The sequence below is a fragment of the Odontesthes bonariensis genome, chromosome 14 (genome assembly GCF_027942865.1).
Source record: "Odontesthes bonariensis isolate fOdoBon6 chromosome 14, fOdoBon6.hap1, whole genome shotgun sequence".
Classification (NCBI taxonomy): Eukaryota; Metazoa; Chordata; class Actinopteri; order Atheriniformes; family Atherinopsidae; genus Odontesthes; species Odontesthes bonariensis.
In genome coordinates this window covers 22957808-22978349 of record NC_134519.1, presented here as the reverse complement: position 1 = coordinate 22978349, position 20542 = coordinate 22957808, and the positions used below count along the sequence as shown (strand labels likewise).

The 20542-nt window shown below is 42.0% G+C and overlaps 1 protein-coding gene across 1 annotated transcript; it reads left to right on the top strand.

Moving 5' to 3' along the window:
• Nucleotides 1–4891: 4891 nt before the first annotated feature.
• LOC142399148 (nuclear receptor ROR-beta-like) lies at nucleotides 4892–19880 on the top strand. The gene is made up of 10 exons (XM_075483636.1): nucleotides 4892–5343; nucleotides 12031–12116; nucleotides 12234–12375; nucleotides 12601–13110; nucleotides 14033–14154; nucleotides 14299–14431; nucleotides 14886–14993; nucleotides 15713–15823; nucleotides 16979–17091; nucleotides 17301–19880. Exons 1-10 carry the CDS (start codon nucleotides 5337–5339, stop codon nucleotides 17460–17462), a joined length of 1494 nt encoding a protein of 497 aa, XP_075339751.1. The 5' UTR covers nucleotides 4892–5336; the 3' UTR covers nucleotides 17463–19880.
• The last annotated feature ends 662 nt before the right edge of the window (nucleotides 19881–20542 follow it).

Below are 20542 nucleotides of genomic sequence, written 5' to 3'. Positions count from 1 at the left end.
AGGAGAGTATGGGTGTCCAGCAGCGCCGTGGAGATGACACGCAGCAGATTTGGGTCATCAGGTCAAATATGCAGGAAACAAGAGGTGAAAATAGTTACAACTGAGAAAAACAAACACCATACTGGAATAATAACTCCTTTCTGTATCTGTATTCTCTGGACAGATTTATCACCGCCTCGTCATGGTCCATGTGTTATTACATGTGTGATCCCATGTGCGCCTGCATCCAAGTGTTGATGCGTCTGCATTCTCACTCGCCTGGGCGTAATTGGGTCATGCTCACATGGCGAAGCACGCTGAATCACCGGAGATAAACACAACCCAGTTGCCATGGAAACCTGCCTTTACACTTACCACGTCTTTGCATGGCATACATTTGTATTTGAATCAGATCCGGGCACGGGCTGCACAGCTTTGCCATTTCTCAGATTTCAAAGCCAACTGATATATTAGTTATGATTACAGCCAGAACTGATTCAGTCAAGATTGTCTTTTGTGTAGTATAAATTAGGGGTTTGGTGCTGCCAATGTGTCAGCACCACAGAGTCCTCCCTCTATTCATGCATCCGTGGGTTTGGATGTTGAACCTGCCTTGTGAGAAACAAAAGAGAGAAATGTGGAAGGGTGTTGGACCGAGAAAGGGAGACAGTGAATGACAGAGTGAGACGTTGGCTGCTGATTGTCTTCATTAAGACAGGCCCTGACATGCAGCAGAAAATTACACACTACTTGTCATTTACATAATCAAGTGGCCACAAAAAAGTTTTCCTTGTAGACTTGTATTGTTGAGTCTGGATTTAGCAACATATAACAAGGACGGTTTGTAATCAAAATTGAGACTGTTACTCTTAGGGCGGCACAGTGGCTGTTTAAAGCAACGAGAAACAGAGTCTGAACCCACCTGTCAAATGAGCCTTTCAGTGTGGAGTTTGCATGTTCTTCCTGGTCCTCTGTCAATTTTCTCTGAATGTTCCAGTTTTCTTCTACAGTCATATAACGTGACTCTAAATTGGCCATAAATTTGAGTCTGTATGGCAGTCTGTTTATCAGCAATGGCCCTGTGATGGATTTACGACGTGTTCAAGGTTGACTCTAAGTCTCGCCACCTGTGACCTTCTAATTAATGGATAAATTAAGCATTTATGACTAGATCAGAGTACAATAAGTTACAAATAAACCTTCGAGTATTATCTATTAAGAATTCTGTACCCATGTAATCTCAAGCATATACGGTAGAAGTTCTTGTCTGTGTGGTGTGGTCATATTTCCCTGTAAGTGACCAAACAATCCAGCAACTGTCATCAGACTGTGATTCAAATGAGCATATACTGTCATTGGTGCATGGAAGCTCCCAGCTCAGTCTCGTGTACTTACATAACAACAAGAGCAGCTCAGAGAAAGTAGAATTTATAGAATAGAACTTCTCTGTGGGACTGGACTGGTTCTCAGACACTTAACAATAGTTATTTTCTGAAATGTTACTGAGAATTAGAGAGGTGAAAACACCCCAAGGATATGTGTTTGAGCTCTTGTCAGTGAAGCATGCGAGTTGAGGGAGTGCGAGTGCGTAATGTGTTCCTCATGGCCCGTGATTGAACCCGTACTTTTATGAATTTATCCTGCAGGCCTTATCAAACTCTACAGTTGCACAGTGTTTGAAAAATGATAAGGGGGGGAAAAGAAGCAGATGTGCAATATTGGTAACACGAGCAGGGGAGATAAAAGGAGCAGGGTGCAAAACATAAAAAAGACGAGGATGTAAAGGGGAGCTGAGAGGAGGATGAGCAGACTGTGACAGGAGAGGAAGAGTGTTTGTACTCTCTCTGACATACTGACCTCGTGACGCAGCAAAGCTCACAGCTCCAGATTACAGAGGCTTGGTTTGGGGGAGGGGGAATTAATGATGTCTCCAGAGAGAACAGGGAGATTAATTGACTGAGTGAAGTAGGAAGGGATTACGGCTCTGTGGAGCCTGAAAGGATCCCAACAAACCAAATGGCGCTGTCCATTACACACATGCATGTTTGTGATTCTGCCTTTTTGTAGGTATGAGCACAACAGATTAGTAGAAATTAGGAAAGGATGAGAAGCTACAAACATGGTCCATCAAAAAAAAAGAAAAAGGGTTAAATTTCCCCCGCTCACTTTTGAGTGCATGCGGAAAATTTACAGTACAGCTTGTGAGAAGATAGACTGGAATTTAAGGAGCTGATGCTACAGATATTGGCCATGGGGCCCCACTGGAACCATGTGCAGCCAATCAGTTACAGTTGGTCCCTCATCCCTACAAAGACTCTTTGATGTGAGCAAGGCCTTTAAATTCAACCCTGGGGAGTCACAAGCCTTCTCTTGCTTTGATCTGAATGAGGAGAAACCTGACGCCATTCCTAACAACAAGACCACACTGTAGAACAACTAAATGTCAGATTGTCTGACATTAAAAATTGCAGGTACGCACAGATTCAAGGGTGGGTGCAATGTTCTAAATAGTGATACACTGCGTGTGACTGGCTCTTCACAATGTTACTGATATGGTATAATCAGCAATTAAAGCTCTGATACTTCCGTTTCTGCATTTCCTATTAAACGTTGCAAAGACTTTGTCGTGATATTGCATTTATTTGTCAAGGATGCCCCATAAAAAGCTTTTTTTGCTGTCCGTTTAATCTAGGAAAGCTGGTTGTTGTCACTCAGTCTATAATGTACAATCATCCATTTATGTTAATTTATGTTGCAGCTGGCAACCTTCCAAAATCCTCTAGCTTCTCTCCTTCTAAACTCCTCTTCTTCCCTGCCTTCTCTTTCAACTCTTACTTTATCATTGGGAAACAAAATGTCTGCCATGCTCAAATCCATGCCTCCTCCTCCTCCCCGTCCTCCTGCTCTCGCTCCCTCTCCGTAAGCTCCCTCTGCTGAAATGCACAGCAGTTACATAAGAGTCGAGGTCAAAGTGTCACTGCCATTGTCAAGGGAGACGGAGAGCAGAGGGGCTTTGAAGGGGATGTGCACAGACACAAGAGAAGGAGAAAACAGCAAAAGTCAATGTCTGACAGGAGAAAATGCTGATGAGTCTAACTGGTGCTGATGAATGACAGCATCAAGCTGTTTGAATATATTTAAATGTGTCCAACAGAGAGGACACATTTATACAAGGAAGTGTATAAATAAACAGATAACGCATGAAAAAGAAGGAAGTGCCAGAGGACAAAGGTCTGCAGAAGAAATAGAAAAGGAACGTGCACAGATATGAGTGTATGTGTGTGTACGTGAGTGCTCCACTAACCTAGTTTGAGTAATCTCTGCCTTCCTTCTGTTTCATAACATCGCTGTTAGATCATTGCATCATAAGCCCACCCGCTACAGCAACACCACACCCGCTAACCATGCACACTTGCAAATTTTCTGAATGTTGTCCCCAAACGCACACTTACATAAGAATCTGAATATTTCTTTATCTGTTTTTGTTGACTGATCAAACCAAGACACATAAGTTATACATTTCAAAGCACAAGGAAAAGATGTCCACCAAAAGAGCGCAAAATAACATTACAACTTTTGCTGAAGATTTCCTGCAAAAGAAGAAAAAACTGGGATAACTATCTAACACTGAGATATCAGTGGGTTTGATAAATGAGATGCAAACGTTGCAGATGTGATTTGTTCCAGCATGTGGTAATACAGATATGAACCGGGGAGCAAACCTCTGTGAATCCAACTTTACGAGGTCACTGGGTGTAAACTCTGCACATTTCTTACAGAGAATAAATCTGTATATTGCCAGCAATGGCTGGGAGAACTGCCAAGAAGATTTTCTAGCCTATCCATTCTTATATATACTGACAAGGCAAGGAGAAAAAAAATCTTGTTTGAGTGCATAAGCTCAAAGAAATACAAAACAGGTCCACAAATTGTTCTAATCTTTGTCCCAATGTCTTAAAATCTAACTTTGCAGAACTCTTCCTTTCTTATCTTTGAGTTAGATTTGCTCATCTTCATAAACATATGAGAACTTTTAATGGTGACAAAAGCAATAAGCATATCCTCTGATCTGAGGAAAATTGCATTAATAGGAAAGACTGACTCAGCAAACAGTGCCTGTTTCCATTAATGTTTTGGTTTGAAATAGGGAGCCAAGATGGCCAAAAATGGTTTCGCTCATAACAGGCCAACTCCAACAGACATGAGAAAACTAGGACCAAGAATGTCAAAGATTGCATTCCAGAATCCCGCCCACATTGACAACACACATGGCAAGAAGTTGGTTTGAATTAGGGTCAATTCACCAATTCTCTCCTCAAATGGAGGAAAATATATACACAGAAACCTGACCAAATATAACATCAAAACTGGCTCATCCCAAGCATGCCAGAGCACAGCTGAGTGTGCCAACACTCTGAGGCTCCATCCCAAAAGCTCCCCATGGCCCAGCTACTTGGCCCTTCCCCTCTGTTTCCCAGAGGTTCCCCTTTTCAATTAAGGATCAAGCAGTGGTCCTTTTATGAATCAAAAGCAGCACCCAAAACCCCAGCTGAAGGACTAAACGGCCACAACTGATTCACCTGGCTTCCTGGCATGTGGTGAATTTTGTTGAGCCTTTTTCTTTTTGGATTAACCTGCCAATTACTTCCTCTATTATAGATTGCATTATACACCTCACAGGTCAACTAAACTGGTAATTTCGTTTCTTTTCACCCACATCTTTCAAAATATTTTACACACACATATATACATACATATATATATATATATACATATATATCTTCCAAATCTTCATTTCTTACATCAACACCGTGTGCTGTGAGGAAGAACAGAGCGCTGAGTTAATCATTCACCAGACTACCTTAAACTCGCTCCAGAATGCGCGCTCCCGCGTACATTGCGCGAGGAGTTGTCGGCAGTGAGATCATGTGAGAGTCCACGCTTGGAGAAAGTAGGTTAGCAGGGTAGACTGAGAGGAAGGCAGGCGGAGAGTCACAACGCAGTGGGGGGGTCCGAACAGCTCTACTTCAACGTGGGATTAATCTGTCAAAAAAAAGTTGAGCCAAATCTATCGGGCAGCGCGCAGAGACGGCTACGATGCGAACCCAAGCGACTTCTTGCACTCTTTTATTTTGCTCGGACTTGATCGAGCGATAAAAAAAAGAAGAATTTGTGGCAGTTTGTTTTTCCCTATTTTGGCCGTGCGTCACAAAGCTGTTTGTAGCCGGGAAGAAGTTAATATTTACAGAGCCACTTTACTCTGGCTCCACCGCTTTACGCACCTCTTCCCTTGTCGACGCTAACCCTAATGTAGTCGAGTCTTCGTCGTCTTGCCAAGAATAAAGAAAAACACCGCCATGAGAGGTGAGTTGATTTTATTGTCAACATAAATCTGTACGTGTGTAGGTGAACTTGATTGCAGTGTGGGTTTTTAAAAATTATTTTATACGGGCTGGAACAGCAGCCACATGTGTGCGCACAGGGACTGGAGAGCGCCTGTTTTCCTCCCAGTGCGCACTAATCCCTCCTGACTGGATTATGGCTGCACAGGGCTCGAGGCGGCATGCTGGAGGCTGAAGTTCAGCGTGCAGTGATCAAGAGCTAGGGGCACGAAGCTCACTCACGAGAATGGATTAAAGTGGGAAGAAAAAAGTAATTTTAATCATTTTTCTGTTATGCGTGTCTCCATTTGTGCTCAAATCCGACCAAGCATTCGGTTATGGTTTATAGGTGCGTCATGGTTATTGTTTAATATATGGCGGTGCCATATCTGTCGGTTTTATAACTCACCTGACAGCCCTGTGAATTTTGCCAGGGGACCCATGTAAGAGTTATGCAATAAGGAGAAGGAGGGGCATGGGGGCATGCTGTTGTTAACCAAAACTACAATTATGTAATCGAGATGTTAGGCGACCTTATCAGGTGTCTTCCCAGGTAAATTAAAAATCTTACTTTTTGGATGCTTTGCAATTCGCACCCGTTCGCACATGAACAAAAAAAAAAATAACTTTGATTAATCTTTTAACATGTCCATTCATAATTGTGACTATTTGAAAAATAAAAGTCTCCTCAGAATGCTTGCAAAGTGCTTATTCTGACGGTTGACCTTGCAGGATGATTCTGAGCGGTGTCTGTGGAGTTGTGGTGTTGTTTTGATGCGATGGCTGTGCCAGCATGGCTGACTGTGTGAGCGTACAGAGGGAGAGAGACGCGGCTGTTCCACTGACCTAGTTATGTCACCAAGTATTATACAGCATCCATAGCGGCGGGAGGGGGAGTGACACTGAGAAGCGTCGTGTCGCCGAAAGAGCTGCGCCATGTGCGGCTACTGGCGCTCAGTGACTGTCGGCCTGCAATGTGTCCCTCCAAGGGTGCATGAATCTGGCCAGTGGGAGAGAAAAACTGTTATTGTCAAGGTATGCTGCTTATATACAGCCTGTGAAACCCCAGCGATGGTTGAGAACTGAATTTTCAATAGATTAATATGGGCTCAGAAGGGCAGTTATATTTTTTCTGCATCCACATAGTTATTGTAACATCTAAAACTGATCCATCTGCAGCAGTTTGGCCTAAAACGCTTAGATAACCTTTCAAACAACCTCGAATTCTTGCTGTTGACTTGTGCTCGAAGTGGTTGCATTGTTTTTTTGACCTAATCCGTCGTTGTCCAGGACTAAAGATTACCTGCAAGGAGTTTCATTCTTTTGGCAGGGAGAGGAAACAGATAGATTTTTTTCAAATTTTTTTTGCGCTAGAAAAAAGGGTGATGGGGGAGGGAGGGTGAGAGCAAGAAACATAGGGGCCTCTGGTGGAGGGAGGATCCCGTTCTGGCAGGATATCCAAATGTAAACAAACCGTGGCCCTTTTTTAGCTGGCTGTGCCAAAAATTCAGGTTTGTCACATAACCTGTCGCTTCCCAAAACGAAAACAAACGTCAGCATTTTGTATCCCTCTTTGAGCGTGCCTCTACATACTGTACTTACAATCACGATCAAACTGTTGAGTCATCTCTCGCAGTTTTGGTACACTGACAGACCTTTTGAGGCCTGTTGTGATGTCTGGACCTCTGACTCCTCGTCAGGTTTGCTGTTAAAGAAAGCTTTGTGAACTTCTAAAAATTGGATCCTGGGCACCGTGAAAGATCACAAGACTCATGTCAAACACTCACACCCTGCAGACGAGGCCAGTGAGGTTCTTAGCTCTGTTCTGCTCTCCCCTCGGTGGGCCTCAGCTTGGCCTCCAGTGGTATTTGCATCTTTTAAAATAGAGTCCTCTGAAAGCACCAGCAACCAGATGGCCAGATTGCATTAGCTTGTTCATAGTCTTTGCACCAATTTTCTAAATAAAGTTTTATAATCCTTTGAGAGGAAATTAAAGATATTTTTATGAGAGTTAAGCGCTAGGACACGCATGCCAAATTACTTCCGAAACTCAACTAGGAAGTGTTAGAATAAATCCCTACATTTTTCCATCCTCTTAGATTTCCCATGCTCCTCCTCCTTTTAATGACAAAATATAAATAAAAAAAAAAATTCCTAAAATGATTTCAAGAAAGAGGAGGACAAGCACTGTGGCTTGTTGTTGTGCGGTGCTGTGAGACACTGAAGCCCTCATCCTATGACGAGGCAAAACACAAGAAATGTGTCCATGTATCTTATGGAGCTCAAGCATGATGCCCCTACCTCTAGCAAAGCGTGCTCTCATATTGTTCACTTTTCTCATGAGTAGCCACATCAATGTGTTGCTCGGTGGTGTTTCTGATGGTACTGCTTCTGCAGAGAGAAAGCACAAGTAAGCTAAGCCTATTAAACCAGGTTTTAGGAGTAAGAAATGGTGAAAGTAGCACTTATATATGCATACGTGTTGGCAGGCATGTGGTGACGTGTGGTACGTGGCAGGTCAATATTCATCCTTTTTTTCTTTGTTATACCTCTGACACACTGACACACTGACTGCTTGACAAACAGGCCATGGGGCACCTGAGCATTATTGCCTCTTTGTTCCTCATTAAGCACAGAGAAGTGAGCTGTTCGGAGCACAAAGTCAGTGATTTTCCTTTGCCTCTCCATACCCCACCCCTACAGAATTAGCCTTTCTAGAGATAACAAAGTTACACATTTAGCTGGCTGATAAACACCCTAAGGCCAGCGTGTTTGTCTGAGCCGTCAAAACATCTCTCTGCAGTGTGCTCTGTGTCAAATTTGGGTGTGCCGCACAAAGCTGCCTTCCTAGAAGTCAAACACTTGCTCTGCTCGGGCATCATTCTGTGTGTGGTCGTATTTCCTCATTTACTGTGTTCCGCCAAAGCATTTTCTGAATGTGTGAAAGTGTGACAAATCTAAACTGCTGCAGACCTCATGCATCATGTTTGCCTAAAGCATGACTGGTATCGATCCCTTTGGAATGCCTGCTGTCTCAAGAGAGCTAAAGGTCAGAAACCCCAGACTGGTGTTGTTTCACAGGTCAACAGTGATATTCAGGGTCAAAGGTAAATGTTCTTTTAATGTCTATGTAGCTTCTGCTGTTGTGTCCCTGTCAGCGTTGACAGTCAGCTGAATTTTGATGAGGTGCTCAACGAGCAATGGTGATATATATGTAGGGAATAATCCGCTAATTAATAAAACAGCATATTTTGATAATCAGTAGAGTACTTAGTTCCTTCTGATGCAAAGAAACGAAGACAATTACTTTTAAATCTTTCAAAATGTGCATATATGGTGGTTTTCTTAGTCTTTAACGATAGTTAACTTTTTTTAGTGGTCGGCCCAAAGTTTTAGTGTCAACTTGAAATTTAATTTTTCAACATTTTCTTGTCCTTTTAGAGCAAACATAAGCCAAAAAAAAAAAAAAAAAGCTACTGAGTAAGTGTAGCCAGTAAATTGAAATACTTTGCATGTTGCAAACCTACTTCTTGTTTTTCCCGTCATATCTTCAAACAATCCCTAATACGTTTCTATAGTTATCATTTCTTTGCGTCAAAGGAATTAGTTTTTACTGCACTGGTTGTTATTCATTTACCAAATTATGGACAGACGAGTCACTTTAAACAGGTGAAAATAGGGCTGCCCAATACATCATCACCATTGTATTGGGCAAGATAGAGACGCTGCTATTTAACACAATTATTTATGTATCTTAGAAACATTATGCACTTTTCTTTTTTTTAATTGGTTTGCTTTTTGTCATTGAATTATAAAGCCAAAAGTCTGACTAGGGACTCTTTTTCCCATCATCTTAGTGCAATCTGAACTAAACATGCTTCAACTTGGCAAAGAGTTACTCTGGGCTCTCGGGAAAATCAGATGGCGCACTGCTGTAAAGGGAAAGGGGTGCACTGGTTTTATAACACATGACAAAACACTTGCATCTCTGCGGATACAACTATATCTTGTCTCAGTTGTTATTTGGAAGCCATACTTGCAGTTGGAAATTCCATTTAAAAACTCAGTAAATCTGATACCGTCTCCGCTTGTGCCTGGATATCTGCAGAGAGCCCGAGAACAGCAGTTAGAGAGCATGTTTTGTGTGTGTGGTCGTTGCTTGGGGTGGGTGGCTGGGCATCTATGTAATTCTGGCTCGTAGCGCAGGACAAGAATAGAATGGGTTGAAGCAGAAGCTCAATGTCACAGAGCAGGCAGAGGAGTGGGGGCTGCATAGCTGACAGTCAAGTTCAGAGTTTGTATGGTTTGACTGGACTGTACAGTATGTGCCTTTACAGTCATACCTCATGTGGTGTCCTGTTACTAAAACGCCATTGTGGAGCTTCAGGCAGTGCAAAAGTAAAATTACAGCACAGCTATTAAGATTTGCAAACTGGCTTCTTCTCAAACTGCGGTGTTTTCTTTCCTCCTTTCTTTAATTTAGCTGTTATGTAACAATTTTTCTCAGTGCAGGTTAACCGGGCATTCAAGTAAATGTTTTGTAGTGAAGTCTGAGCTTTGTTCAGTTCCACCTTAAAACTGGTCTGCATAGATCAGGACTGTGCTCTTGCCTCCCTCCTTCTTCTCCCCCTGCAGTGGGAAAGTGTGTCAGTGGGACAGAACGTCCACATGGGCTGACAGGCTACAGCCCCGGAGTGATGGATGACTCAGCCAATGCCAAGCCAGCAGCGAGCGCCGCGCAGCCAATGGGAAAGAGAGATTCCGAGGGAGGCAGGGTGTCAGTGTTGCTAGAGTGAGCCTGCTTGAATGAGTGTTGTGAAGAATGCTCACAGACAGGAGTTATATAATCGAGCCATGAGGGAGGGGTGGAGGGGAGGAAAGGAGCTCGAGGGAGGAGGGATATATTTTTCCATTGCATGCCTCCAGCTGCCCTCATCAGTTGGAGTATTTTAGTCAACAGTTTTAGCAAAGAGACAGGCCAGCTTGTCATTAAACAGAAAAAGAAGTGGAAAGTCGTGTTTTCCAGTACCTAGAAGTGCAATCATTCTTCTTCAATCCCTTTGCGGTTTTCCATGCACTGACCTTAGAACTGGTGAAAACGGTGTATGTGGAAATCACTCTCAGATTGTACAGACGGCAAATGAGCCACTATCCAGTTGTAGCCGTTTTCACCTCGACTAAGAAAGAAGAATCTTTGTGTATGTGTCACATGTGTCATGTGATTCCCTATCTCTTTGTGTACTCTGTTCCCTTCTTGGGGGCCATGTGTGGGGTGCTCACGAAGACTGTTAGGGGGAAGTTATCTTCACTTGTACTGTGTGCAATAGTTACTTTGCGAGGTTGTTGTTATCACCAGAAAATAAGAAAGCATCCTATGGTATGTTGATCGAATGAGGTTTCATAACAGAAGCAGGAAAGACAGAAATAGAACAGCAAACTGTAAAAGTTACGAAACAGGCCTCCACTATAAAGTAAGAACAAATTTTAGCCAGCAGGGGTTAGACAGGGAGTCTTAAACGTGCACACACCTCTGGTAATGAGACATGTTTCAAGCTCACGGCCACACTCAGACTCATAAAGTGTAAGACTAAACCACATAACGCTGTCAGAAGGGCTCCTGCAGAGTAGCGGTGTGGTTAGGCGTGTAACAACTCAACAGAACTGATATTATTAAAAGCTTTGCAGCTGCATTTTACATTCAAATCAAGTAAGATGAGCAGTTCAATGTGACAAGAAATAATTGATTCATTTGAATACCCCCTGCAGCATTTGTGGTGTTCCGTTACAATAGACTATTCATATCTATTTTCTATTAATACAATTCTGTGGGGAAATGAGAAACATGTTTTTATTACTTTACACATTTATGGGACGTTTCAGGTCCTAATCATGTTTGTACAGCAGATCAACTCAATTAAGTTTATTCAGTGCCAGTTAACAACAAGAATGGTCTTAGGGTACTGAGAAAGTACACAAGTTCACAATAAGTTCAGTTCAGTTTAATTTAATTCAGTCAAGCACATTATAATTGTGTTCATATGACGCATATTCATAAAAAGTAATCTCATTGAATCTTCAACTCAATAAGCACGGGGTGGTGAGCAGCAGTGAAGCAATGGAGAGGAACTATCTCTTTTTTACAGTAAGACAGTAATACAAGCATCTGCCTCGACTGGTTGGGCAGCTGAGGTCAGGACAGGCAAACTAAATGCTGACTCTGAGGCAGACCTTTTGATGTGGGATTTATAAGACAAGAGGTATCCAGTTATTTGAAATCTGCAGTTTCCAACCAAACCCCCTTGTGCAGTGCTTGGTGACAGAGAGGAGGAAAACTCTCTTTTAAGAGGAAGAAAAGCTCAGACAGAGCAGGATCCGGGGTGGACTGCTGTCTGCCCCGTCTGGGGTGAAAGCATGCCAAATATGGGCTTCTGTGAAACGCTGCATTTTGTCTTATGTTCATGTTTACATTGTATTCATTTATTTGGTCATTCATTTTTGCCTGTTTTCATTGATCGCTGCCAAACAAGCTAAAGGCGTTAGCAGCTGGGCTTCATTCAGAACATGTTCTGAATGAAAGTCTAATCTGGACGGCAGCTTCCAGTGTCCATTTGAGGCTCATTACGGTACAGTTCTCTGACCTGTCTTGTCCATGTTGTCTTATGTTTTGCAGCTCAGATCGAGGTCATCCCCTGTAAGATCTGTGGGGACAAGTCCTCAGGAATTCACTATGGAGTCATCACCTGTGAAGGCTGCAAGGTGAGGGAGGAAAAGGGCGAGAGTAAAGCAGGATACTAAACAGAACTTTAACTGCCCTCCCCCTTTAAGTCTGCATGCAATGTATTATGTTAAATGTTTGTATTTGTTCGTGTCTAGGGTTTCTTCCGACGCAGCCAGCAGAACAATGCCATGTACTCTTGTTCCCGCCAGAGGAACTGTCTGATAGACCGAACAAACCGTAACCGCTGCCAGCACTGCCGTCTGCAGAAGTGTCTGGCTTTGGGCATGAGCCGAGATGGTAAGCGCAGACGAAAACAAAACGCACACTTAAGCTTCTTCACGCACTTACTCATATCACTGCATTCTTCAGAAAACTTAATATTTACCACATTTGTTGTCAGCAAATTGATGTTTAAATAAGGGATGTTTAAACGTCAGTTTTCCCCAACATATCATTCTGTAATATAAACCCAGAAATGAAGTAAAAGTAGTCACAAAAGCAAATTTCATCTTCTCTCTGCAGCGGTGAAGTTTGGCCGTATGTCAAAGAAGCAGCGTGACAGCCTCTACGCTGAGGTCCAAAAGCATCAGAAGGCACAAGAGTGTGTTGGCTCCGGAGGCGGGGGCTCCACTACTCTGTCTTTACCCAGAGAGGATGGAGTCTGTGGCGGCAGCACAGAGGATGGCGAAGAGGGTCTGAGCCGGTCCTACAGCAGTGGGGGCTCCACCTCCACCCTCAGCGACCTGGATGACATCGCAGCACTGCCTGACCTGTTTGACCTGCCCCTGACCCCCGAAGAGGCCAGCGAGTACTGCAGCCTGGAGCTGCTCGGAGGCAGCACGGGGAACTCCTCCAACTCCTCATCTTCCTCTTCATCTTCCTCATCCTTATCCAATCAGAATTCCCCACAGCAGACAGTACTGGACACAGCAGATACTAACGGAATCCAGCTTCTGCATACGCATCCGCTGCTGGGTCACAGACGTGCGCTGCTGGACCATCTGCCCGACGACTGCTCAATAACAGACCTCGGTGAGACTGAAATTAAAAAATCAGAAGCAGGCCTTTACTTGGCAAGACATTTATGACAAGCCTGTATTAGTAAGATCTACATTAGGTCCCAGTATTTCATGTTAATTACCCACCTCTAGCAAAGTTCATGTTTCATCTTAAATCGTAGTTTAACATGAGCAAAAGTAATGTTTATAGGCGATTCATTAAGAATATTATTTCTGCACAGAAGATTAAATCTGATCAGTGGAATGGAGATTATTTAGTGGCTAAGCGGTAAAGTTGGATATTCTTATTGAAAAAAAATGTACGCAGCTGTTTGTTTGACCATATACAGTAAATTCCCTGCTGCGGCTTCCTGGAAATGAGTGGATGAAAACAAAAGCTAATATAATTTGAAAAGCCAATCCAATTCAATAGCAAACAAAGATGAAGTACCAGGACATTTAGGACTTATAGGACAAGATTATACTGGCTCTACAAGCAGACAATAAACAATATGAAATGGAGGAAAAATATTTTTTTCCACAAACAGGGTCAGATAGACCATGGCGGAATAGTTTTATTTATACATGTAAGAAGGGGAATGCTTATACAGAGGTGTCTCTGTGGAGGATTACACTTCTTGAGCAGGGCTCTGTGGGCTTATAAAGAAAGAAATTAGAAAATATTTTGTGACTGGAGGACATTAAGAGTTGGAGGTGAAAAACACCCCATCTGCTGTGGATAAAAGATGAAAAAATGAGACATTAGAACCTAGTCTTCTCATTGAAGCAAAGCATTCGACCATTAAAGGTCTCAGAAATCTGTGGATATGTAAACAGTACCGGCATGACTCTCCTGCACTCTTGCTGCCTTTCCAAAGCACAAACATGATGCTGTTCTACCAAAGGTAACCAGAGTGAGACAGCACTGAGGTTGGTGTGTACATTTTGTTTTACAGAGCACATCACTCAGAGCATTGTTAAGTCGCACTTGGAAACGTGTCAGTACAGCGCCGAAGACATGAAGAGATTCACCTGGGTACAGTACACGCCCGAGGAAACGCGGACCTTTCAGAGCAAGGTATGACATCACGCTGGAGCCCCCACAGGTGTAGAAGATACTTTATAGTTTGAAGTGACCGATGATATCATTGATCTTGAGCAAGGTGTTGACGCTCGACACGATTATACTGATGGACTTGCATTGCTCGCTTCTTGTTTTCAGTCGGCCGAGTGGATGTGGCAGCAGTGTGCTCATCACATCACCAATGCCATCCAGTACGTGGTGGAGTTTGCCAAGCGCATTGCGGGTTTTATGGACCTGTGCCAGAATGATCAGATTATATTGCTGAAAGCAGGTCAGTGCGCAATCCAAATTGCCAAGTTACCTACTTCACAGTTAATTCCAGTAAAGTAGACAAAGTCTTAAACTTGCTAACTCGGTTTCCTTCCTTCTTTTTTTTTTGTCTCCAACCTTCTATCTTTGCCTTGTTGCCATACACAATTTTGAAAAACAAAATTTGAATGATGTATTTATTCATTGTTCATTATCTTGCATATATTTGACAATGCGTTTACTTTGTGTAAATATTTTGAACTTGGGAAAAAAAAAAATCTTGGTGGATATCTGTGTTATCCTGTGGATTTTGAAATGGTTCAAAATTGTCATATATGCTGTGCGCCAATCTGGGTCAAAAATATTTACATTTTGTTGTATGTTTTGTGCATGTTGGAGTATCTTTGGCCTTCCCTGTCCTCCCTCCTCCTCTTCCTTCTCCATGTCTATTCCTCTATCTGTGGATACCGTTTTAGGCTGTCTGGAGGTCCTGCTCATACGTATGTGCCGCGCCTTCAACAGCAACAACAGCACCATTTTCTTCAATGGAAAATTTGCCTCGGCTCAGTTCTTCAAAGCACTTGGTGAGGATCGGGGTGGGGGGATGTGGTTTTGTAAGCTTTGACCAAATGATTGACACACACTCGATGCATATATATAAGTTTCTCTACTCTGTAGACTCCGTACTTGACAGCTCACAACATGTATCCTCCGTGATCAACACAAGTTATCATTTTAAACTAGATAACTGTGATAATGGTCATAAGTACTATTTATAAGAAACTTTACCTTTTCAGTCACCTAAACAGATGTTCTTCTGAAAAAGAACAGATGTTGAAGAGAGCGCATGTGTTGTGGTCGACTTTCTGTTTAATTGTACCTCCTCTGTATCACAAAATCTGTGTAACAATGCACCCTAGTGGGAAAACTAAAGAAAAAAAAAAACACTAAGTAGCACTAAGCAGTATTATGAACTAATTTAAGGAAATATTCTAGGAAACTATCGCCTTCCAAAGGATGGATAATCTCAGTCACAGAAGTATTTTTCAGTAACTTTCCTTCAAACTTCTGGATCCTGTGACTGCTGATAGGTCAGACGGGCAGGAATGACAGTGGGAAAACTGGTAACTCAATTGAAGTGTAATGGATTTTTCACAGTAGTCAGAGACAGAGGTGTTAGTCATTCCCTTTACATCATGTGTCAACCAAGTTGTATTTCAGTCCAGTAATTTGGTTAAGCAGGGGGATTAGCTTTACTATTTTTGTCAATCCACTTATCAAAAACAATGTGTTGTGTGTGCAGGCTGTGATGACCTGGTCAACGCAGTGTTTGAACTGGGAAAAGGACTCTGCCGCCTGCAGCTGTCTGACGAGGAGATGGCTCTGTTTAGCGCCGCTGTCCTCCTCTCCCCTGGTGATTATTTTACTTCTCCTTTTACACAAACACAATCATGTTGAAGAAGAAGTGCACATTGTTCTGCAAAGTGAGGGTCGTAAAACTGCTGATCTGTTTTCGGAAAGAATAAAGGGCCACACTGACATTAAAGAGGGACTGTTACTGTCGACTCAAACACGTTTTTCGCGCCCCCCCCTTAGAAGTGTTGGTTTTCAGTTTACTTTTACAGATTATTTTACCTGGCTGGTGTGTTCTTTTGGACAATCTGGTGTCCATGTGTCAGGCTTTGACTCACGCTTGTGAATTTGCAGATTTTTGAGTTACAAAGCAAAAGCTCAGTGCATGACATCATCATGTGAATTTTCTTTAAAGTAGCTGTTTTCATGCAAAATTTGAATTGACAGTGGTTCATTTTAAATGAAGTGATGCTAGGCCACATGAAGGGAGATTTGTAACATTTCTTATTTCTTAATGTAGATATGAAATGAGTAGAGTATGCACTGTAAAAGTGCTCGTAAGCATGACCTTTAACACCGGCACCACAATTTAACTCAACTATGCCGCTGCCCGCATCTAAAATAGTTAGTTTTAGAATTTTCAGTCATGTTTGCGCCACTAATCGTATCCAGATGCTTGAAAAAGTCAGGTAAAGCTGAAATTCTTGGCCTTTCAACCATTAATACATTAATAGGTTCTGTAGTGAGGGTGGGAACGTCATCGGTTTCTGTTGTATTGTTTTGTCATTTGCTGAGCCAAATAGCAAGTCCCAACCTCTGTCGCCCGATTGGTTAAAAATCAAAATGTCGAGACTTAGCTTTATCCATGACATCTTTTGACCCATAAATGTTGACAAAGATTTTACTTGGAAGTATATAACACGTAACAAACGTGTAACAAGTAACAACAAAAAAACGCTTTGGGTTTTAGTATTTTAACGTCACAAAAACATGAATATTTTGATGGCTTTTCTTTAAGTTAGGCAAAGTACATATAGAATTTCAACATTCACTAAGCCAAACTAAAACTTCAGCTTCTCCTGATTTAAAAAAAAAATATGTGCTGCGCTTTATCCTCCTTACCAGTAGAAAAAAACACAACTACAGGGGAGTCAAGCGGCCTAAAAATTGCTCCATGTCTTTCAAGTGTTTCATGAAGAAATGTTTGTTCCTGCAGATCGACCCTGGCTGACAGAAGGCCAGAAGGTTCAGAAACTCCAAGAGAAAGTCTACCTGGCTCTGCAGCACAGTCTACAGAAGAGTGGTGCTTTTGATGAGAAACTAGACAAGGTAAACACAACCAATCGAGCTTCCTCTAAACCTCTTTCTCCTGTGAGGTGCCGGTATAAGATTGAGATTTTTTGTAGCTTTGAAAGTAAAGCATTTTAATCTGTTTCATATCTGAAATCTGGTCTGCTCAATAGCATAAGTAGCCATTCCTCATGTGGTTGAAAACACACACTAAAGCATTTACCTTTTTGTGTCATCTGTCCTTGTAGATGGTGTCCAAGCTGCCCGTTATGAAGTCTATCTGTAACCTCCACGTCGACAAACTAGAGTTTTTCCGTTTGGTCCACCCAGAGACCGCCTACAATTTTCCACCGCTATACCGGGAAGTGTTTGGCAGCGAAATGTCTCTGCCGGACTCCACTAACAGCTAGACCGACAGAAAGACAGACAGAGATAAACAAAACAGATGGAGAGAGTTTATTTAGAGGTAGGGGAGCAAAAGGAGAGACAGAGAAGGATAGAGATTATAAAGCCTAACAACCAGCAGTTAAGAGACAATCCAGGACTCTAAATACTCCGTCTCCCAAAGTAGTCCTCCACTATCCCAGCAGGCAAAGCACCTTACACTACAGACCACACATGCTCATGGTCCTGCATATTGTAGCATTGACAACAACCAGATGGGCATTGTTATGATATCACCGCAGCCCACATGGCATGTAAAAGCTCCAAGCTCTAAAACATGTTTAACATCTAATCCACTGTGGATCGCCTAGCCAGTTATGAATGTACCTCATCAATTAGCACCGGTGCACAAGCAAGAACCCGAGCAACAGTGAATGTAAAACTCTGCCACTCTAAGACAGAGCTTCTCACGTACAATTAGCATGATGTCCATCAACAGTTTTCACTGGAAATGAAACTCTTGAGTCAATATTCCTCTGTATTCTTGCATCCCAGGGTGGTGCGCATGCAGATTCATACAGAGCGCATCCTTTTACCTACCCCTCACTTAGGGACCAAGATCACAGCTCAGAGTTTTCTCTGACATGAAAAGAAAACACATGAACGACTCACAAGTTAGACTGAACTAAATAATCACCTAAAAAAAAAAACAATTGCACACAGATTGACAGTAGACAGTGTTCGGTGCTGCCTTTTTAAAGGCTCTTGTAATGCAATGAGAAACCTCAGTCCCACACACCCCTTTCCTTGCAAATGCCACTTAGAGACAGGACAAGATGAAATTATCTTTAATTTATATACACGTTTATAAACAGAATATTTTAAATAAGAATGTAAATAGATGACTATATGAGTATATGGTGAGAGTAAGAGTGTGTGAGGGAGAGAAAAAGCGGATCGTTGGATGGAGGAGGAGGCACAAAAGATGTGAGGAAGGCTGATATTTGGACTCGGATCCTTTTTTCTTTTTCTTTTTTTTTTTCTGGATGACTTATCCACTCTTGACAGTACTCTCAGGTTTCCATGGCAACAAACCCCCTCTTTTCTCTGATGTGGCCATCCTGCAAGCTACAGGGTGGACTTGTTGCAGATGCAACACAGCAGAGGAGGCAGCGTGCGGGAGCAAAGGCAAAAAAAAAAAAAAGACAAGAACATCGCCCTGCATTTTGAACTGTTCCCTTTCAGTCTGCACTGCTGCTGCCTGCCTCCCCGCACTTCAAGAGACGAGAGGACAAACAGGACACTAAAAGAAAAAAAAACAAAAAAAAACAGAGAGAGCAAGGCAAAAGATGACTTCAAAAACTGTATAATGACCGGGTCCCTCCACTTGTTTCTAACCAGCAGTTAGTAGAATAGGAGTACAGTAATATGACTGTGTTGCACTCACAATGTTTCCGTTGGCTAAAGTCTGAGATTATGATGGTCCATTTGTATCATAAACCCTCTCTGCTGGTTGATGCAACTGTATTATTTTGTACATTTGGTATTCCTCTCTTCTTTAGTCCTAAATCCAAAACTTGTCCAAATACCAAGCACTTATACTTTCCTCTTTCTCACTTGACACTAGTTTAAGGCCAGACAGAGCTACCAGCTGCCCCCCTGAGTTGGGCTTTAATGCCAGTAAGACTTCAGTCCGTCGGTTTTTATTGCTATTCATTTTATATTCCATGTCTGTCACAAGTCATCCATAACTGTTTACATTTTTCATGTACATAAAGAACACATTTCTGAAGGTTATCGTAGCATTGAGGTGACGATAATGTCTTACTTGGGGTGCTGTTTCGTTTTTTTGAGCAGAGTCTAAGGACCTGCCGCCTGCTGCTCAGGGAGCTAGCTGTGATCTCTCGTCCCTTTATTACAAGTGTCGTCTTTTAGCCTTGTGCTCCTCACACCTTTTGCACCTAAGACCCATAACCATAATCACTGTGGACGTTAGTTCTATTTTTGTGAATGTTACTCACAAAGTGTCAAAGCCCTTCCTCTTTTGTCCTAATATTGTAACATTCAATTTAAGATGCATAGAATTGAAAAGGAGAAAAAAAAAAGTCATTTAGAGTTTAAAGTTGAATTTGTTATTTGGGGTTTATCGTTTCTTTGCTGTGATTTTTCATTTATTTGTCCATCTGTTATCCACATTTTTCTTCGCGTCTCCACTTTCTTTTTTTGTCTTGTAAAGTCAGTGATTTATTTTTTTTTTAATTGAAGAAAGATTAGGATAAGTGCAAACAAACAAACTCAACCTTCTCTTTCCCCGTTTGACAAAATGTACCAGAGGTATATTACTAGTCCAACCGAGTCACAAACCTTGATATATATTGATGTCCAATGGGATACATTATATGTGGTTTTAAGAATGTAATAAATGGTTTCTTTTTCTTTTGAAATACTTGTGTCTTATTTTGATGATTTTTTTATTGTTTTTTGCTTTGTTGCATCATCATCATCCAACTGGTTCTGAATGTATTCTGCCGTATGACAATGACCCCATCCGTAAGTCACTGAAAGAATCAGGCGTTTTGGAGCAGGGGGTCTTTCTGTCGCAGAATCCGGACCACGTCACCAAGGTGCCTGCCGAAGACACAGAAGACTGACACAACTTTGCAGTAGTTCTCCTGTGTGACTAAAAGTTCTCCGAATGCAAAAAAATGACACAGATATGATATTAACTGGTCCTGTTATGGGTACAACAGATGTGTGCATCTGGCAGTCCTCTAAAAATGATTGAACTGACATTATATACCCTTTAAATGTAAAATGGCTACATTTTAGATTAAAAGATAACATCTGACATGCACCGCACATACTGTAACTCTGACTGGGAATGAATTCTGCTTTTATTTATTTATTTATTTTATCCCCCCAAAATTTGAAATGCACGCTTCTACGATACCAAAGAAGAACAAACTTTAGTTTTCGAGCAACTGTGGAATGACGTGATGATTAAAAGGTTATTCACAAGGAACCTTCCGGCATCATAATAAAGTAAAAAAAAAAAATTATCGGTTATTTCATTGCACCGAAACTGATACACGCAGCACGTAGTGTT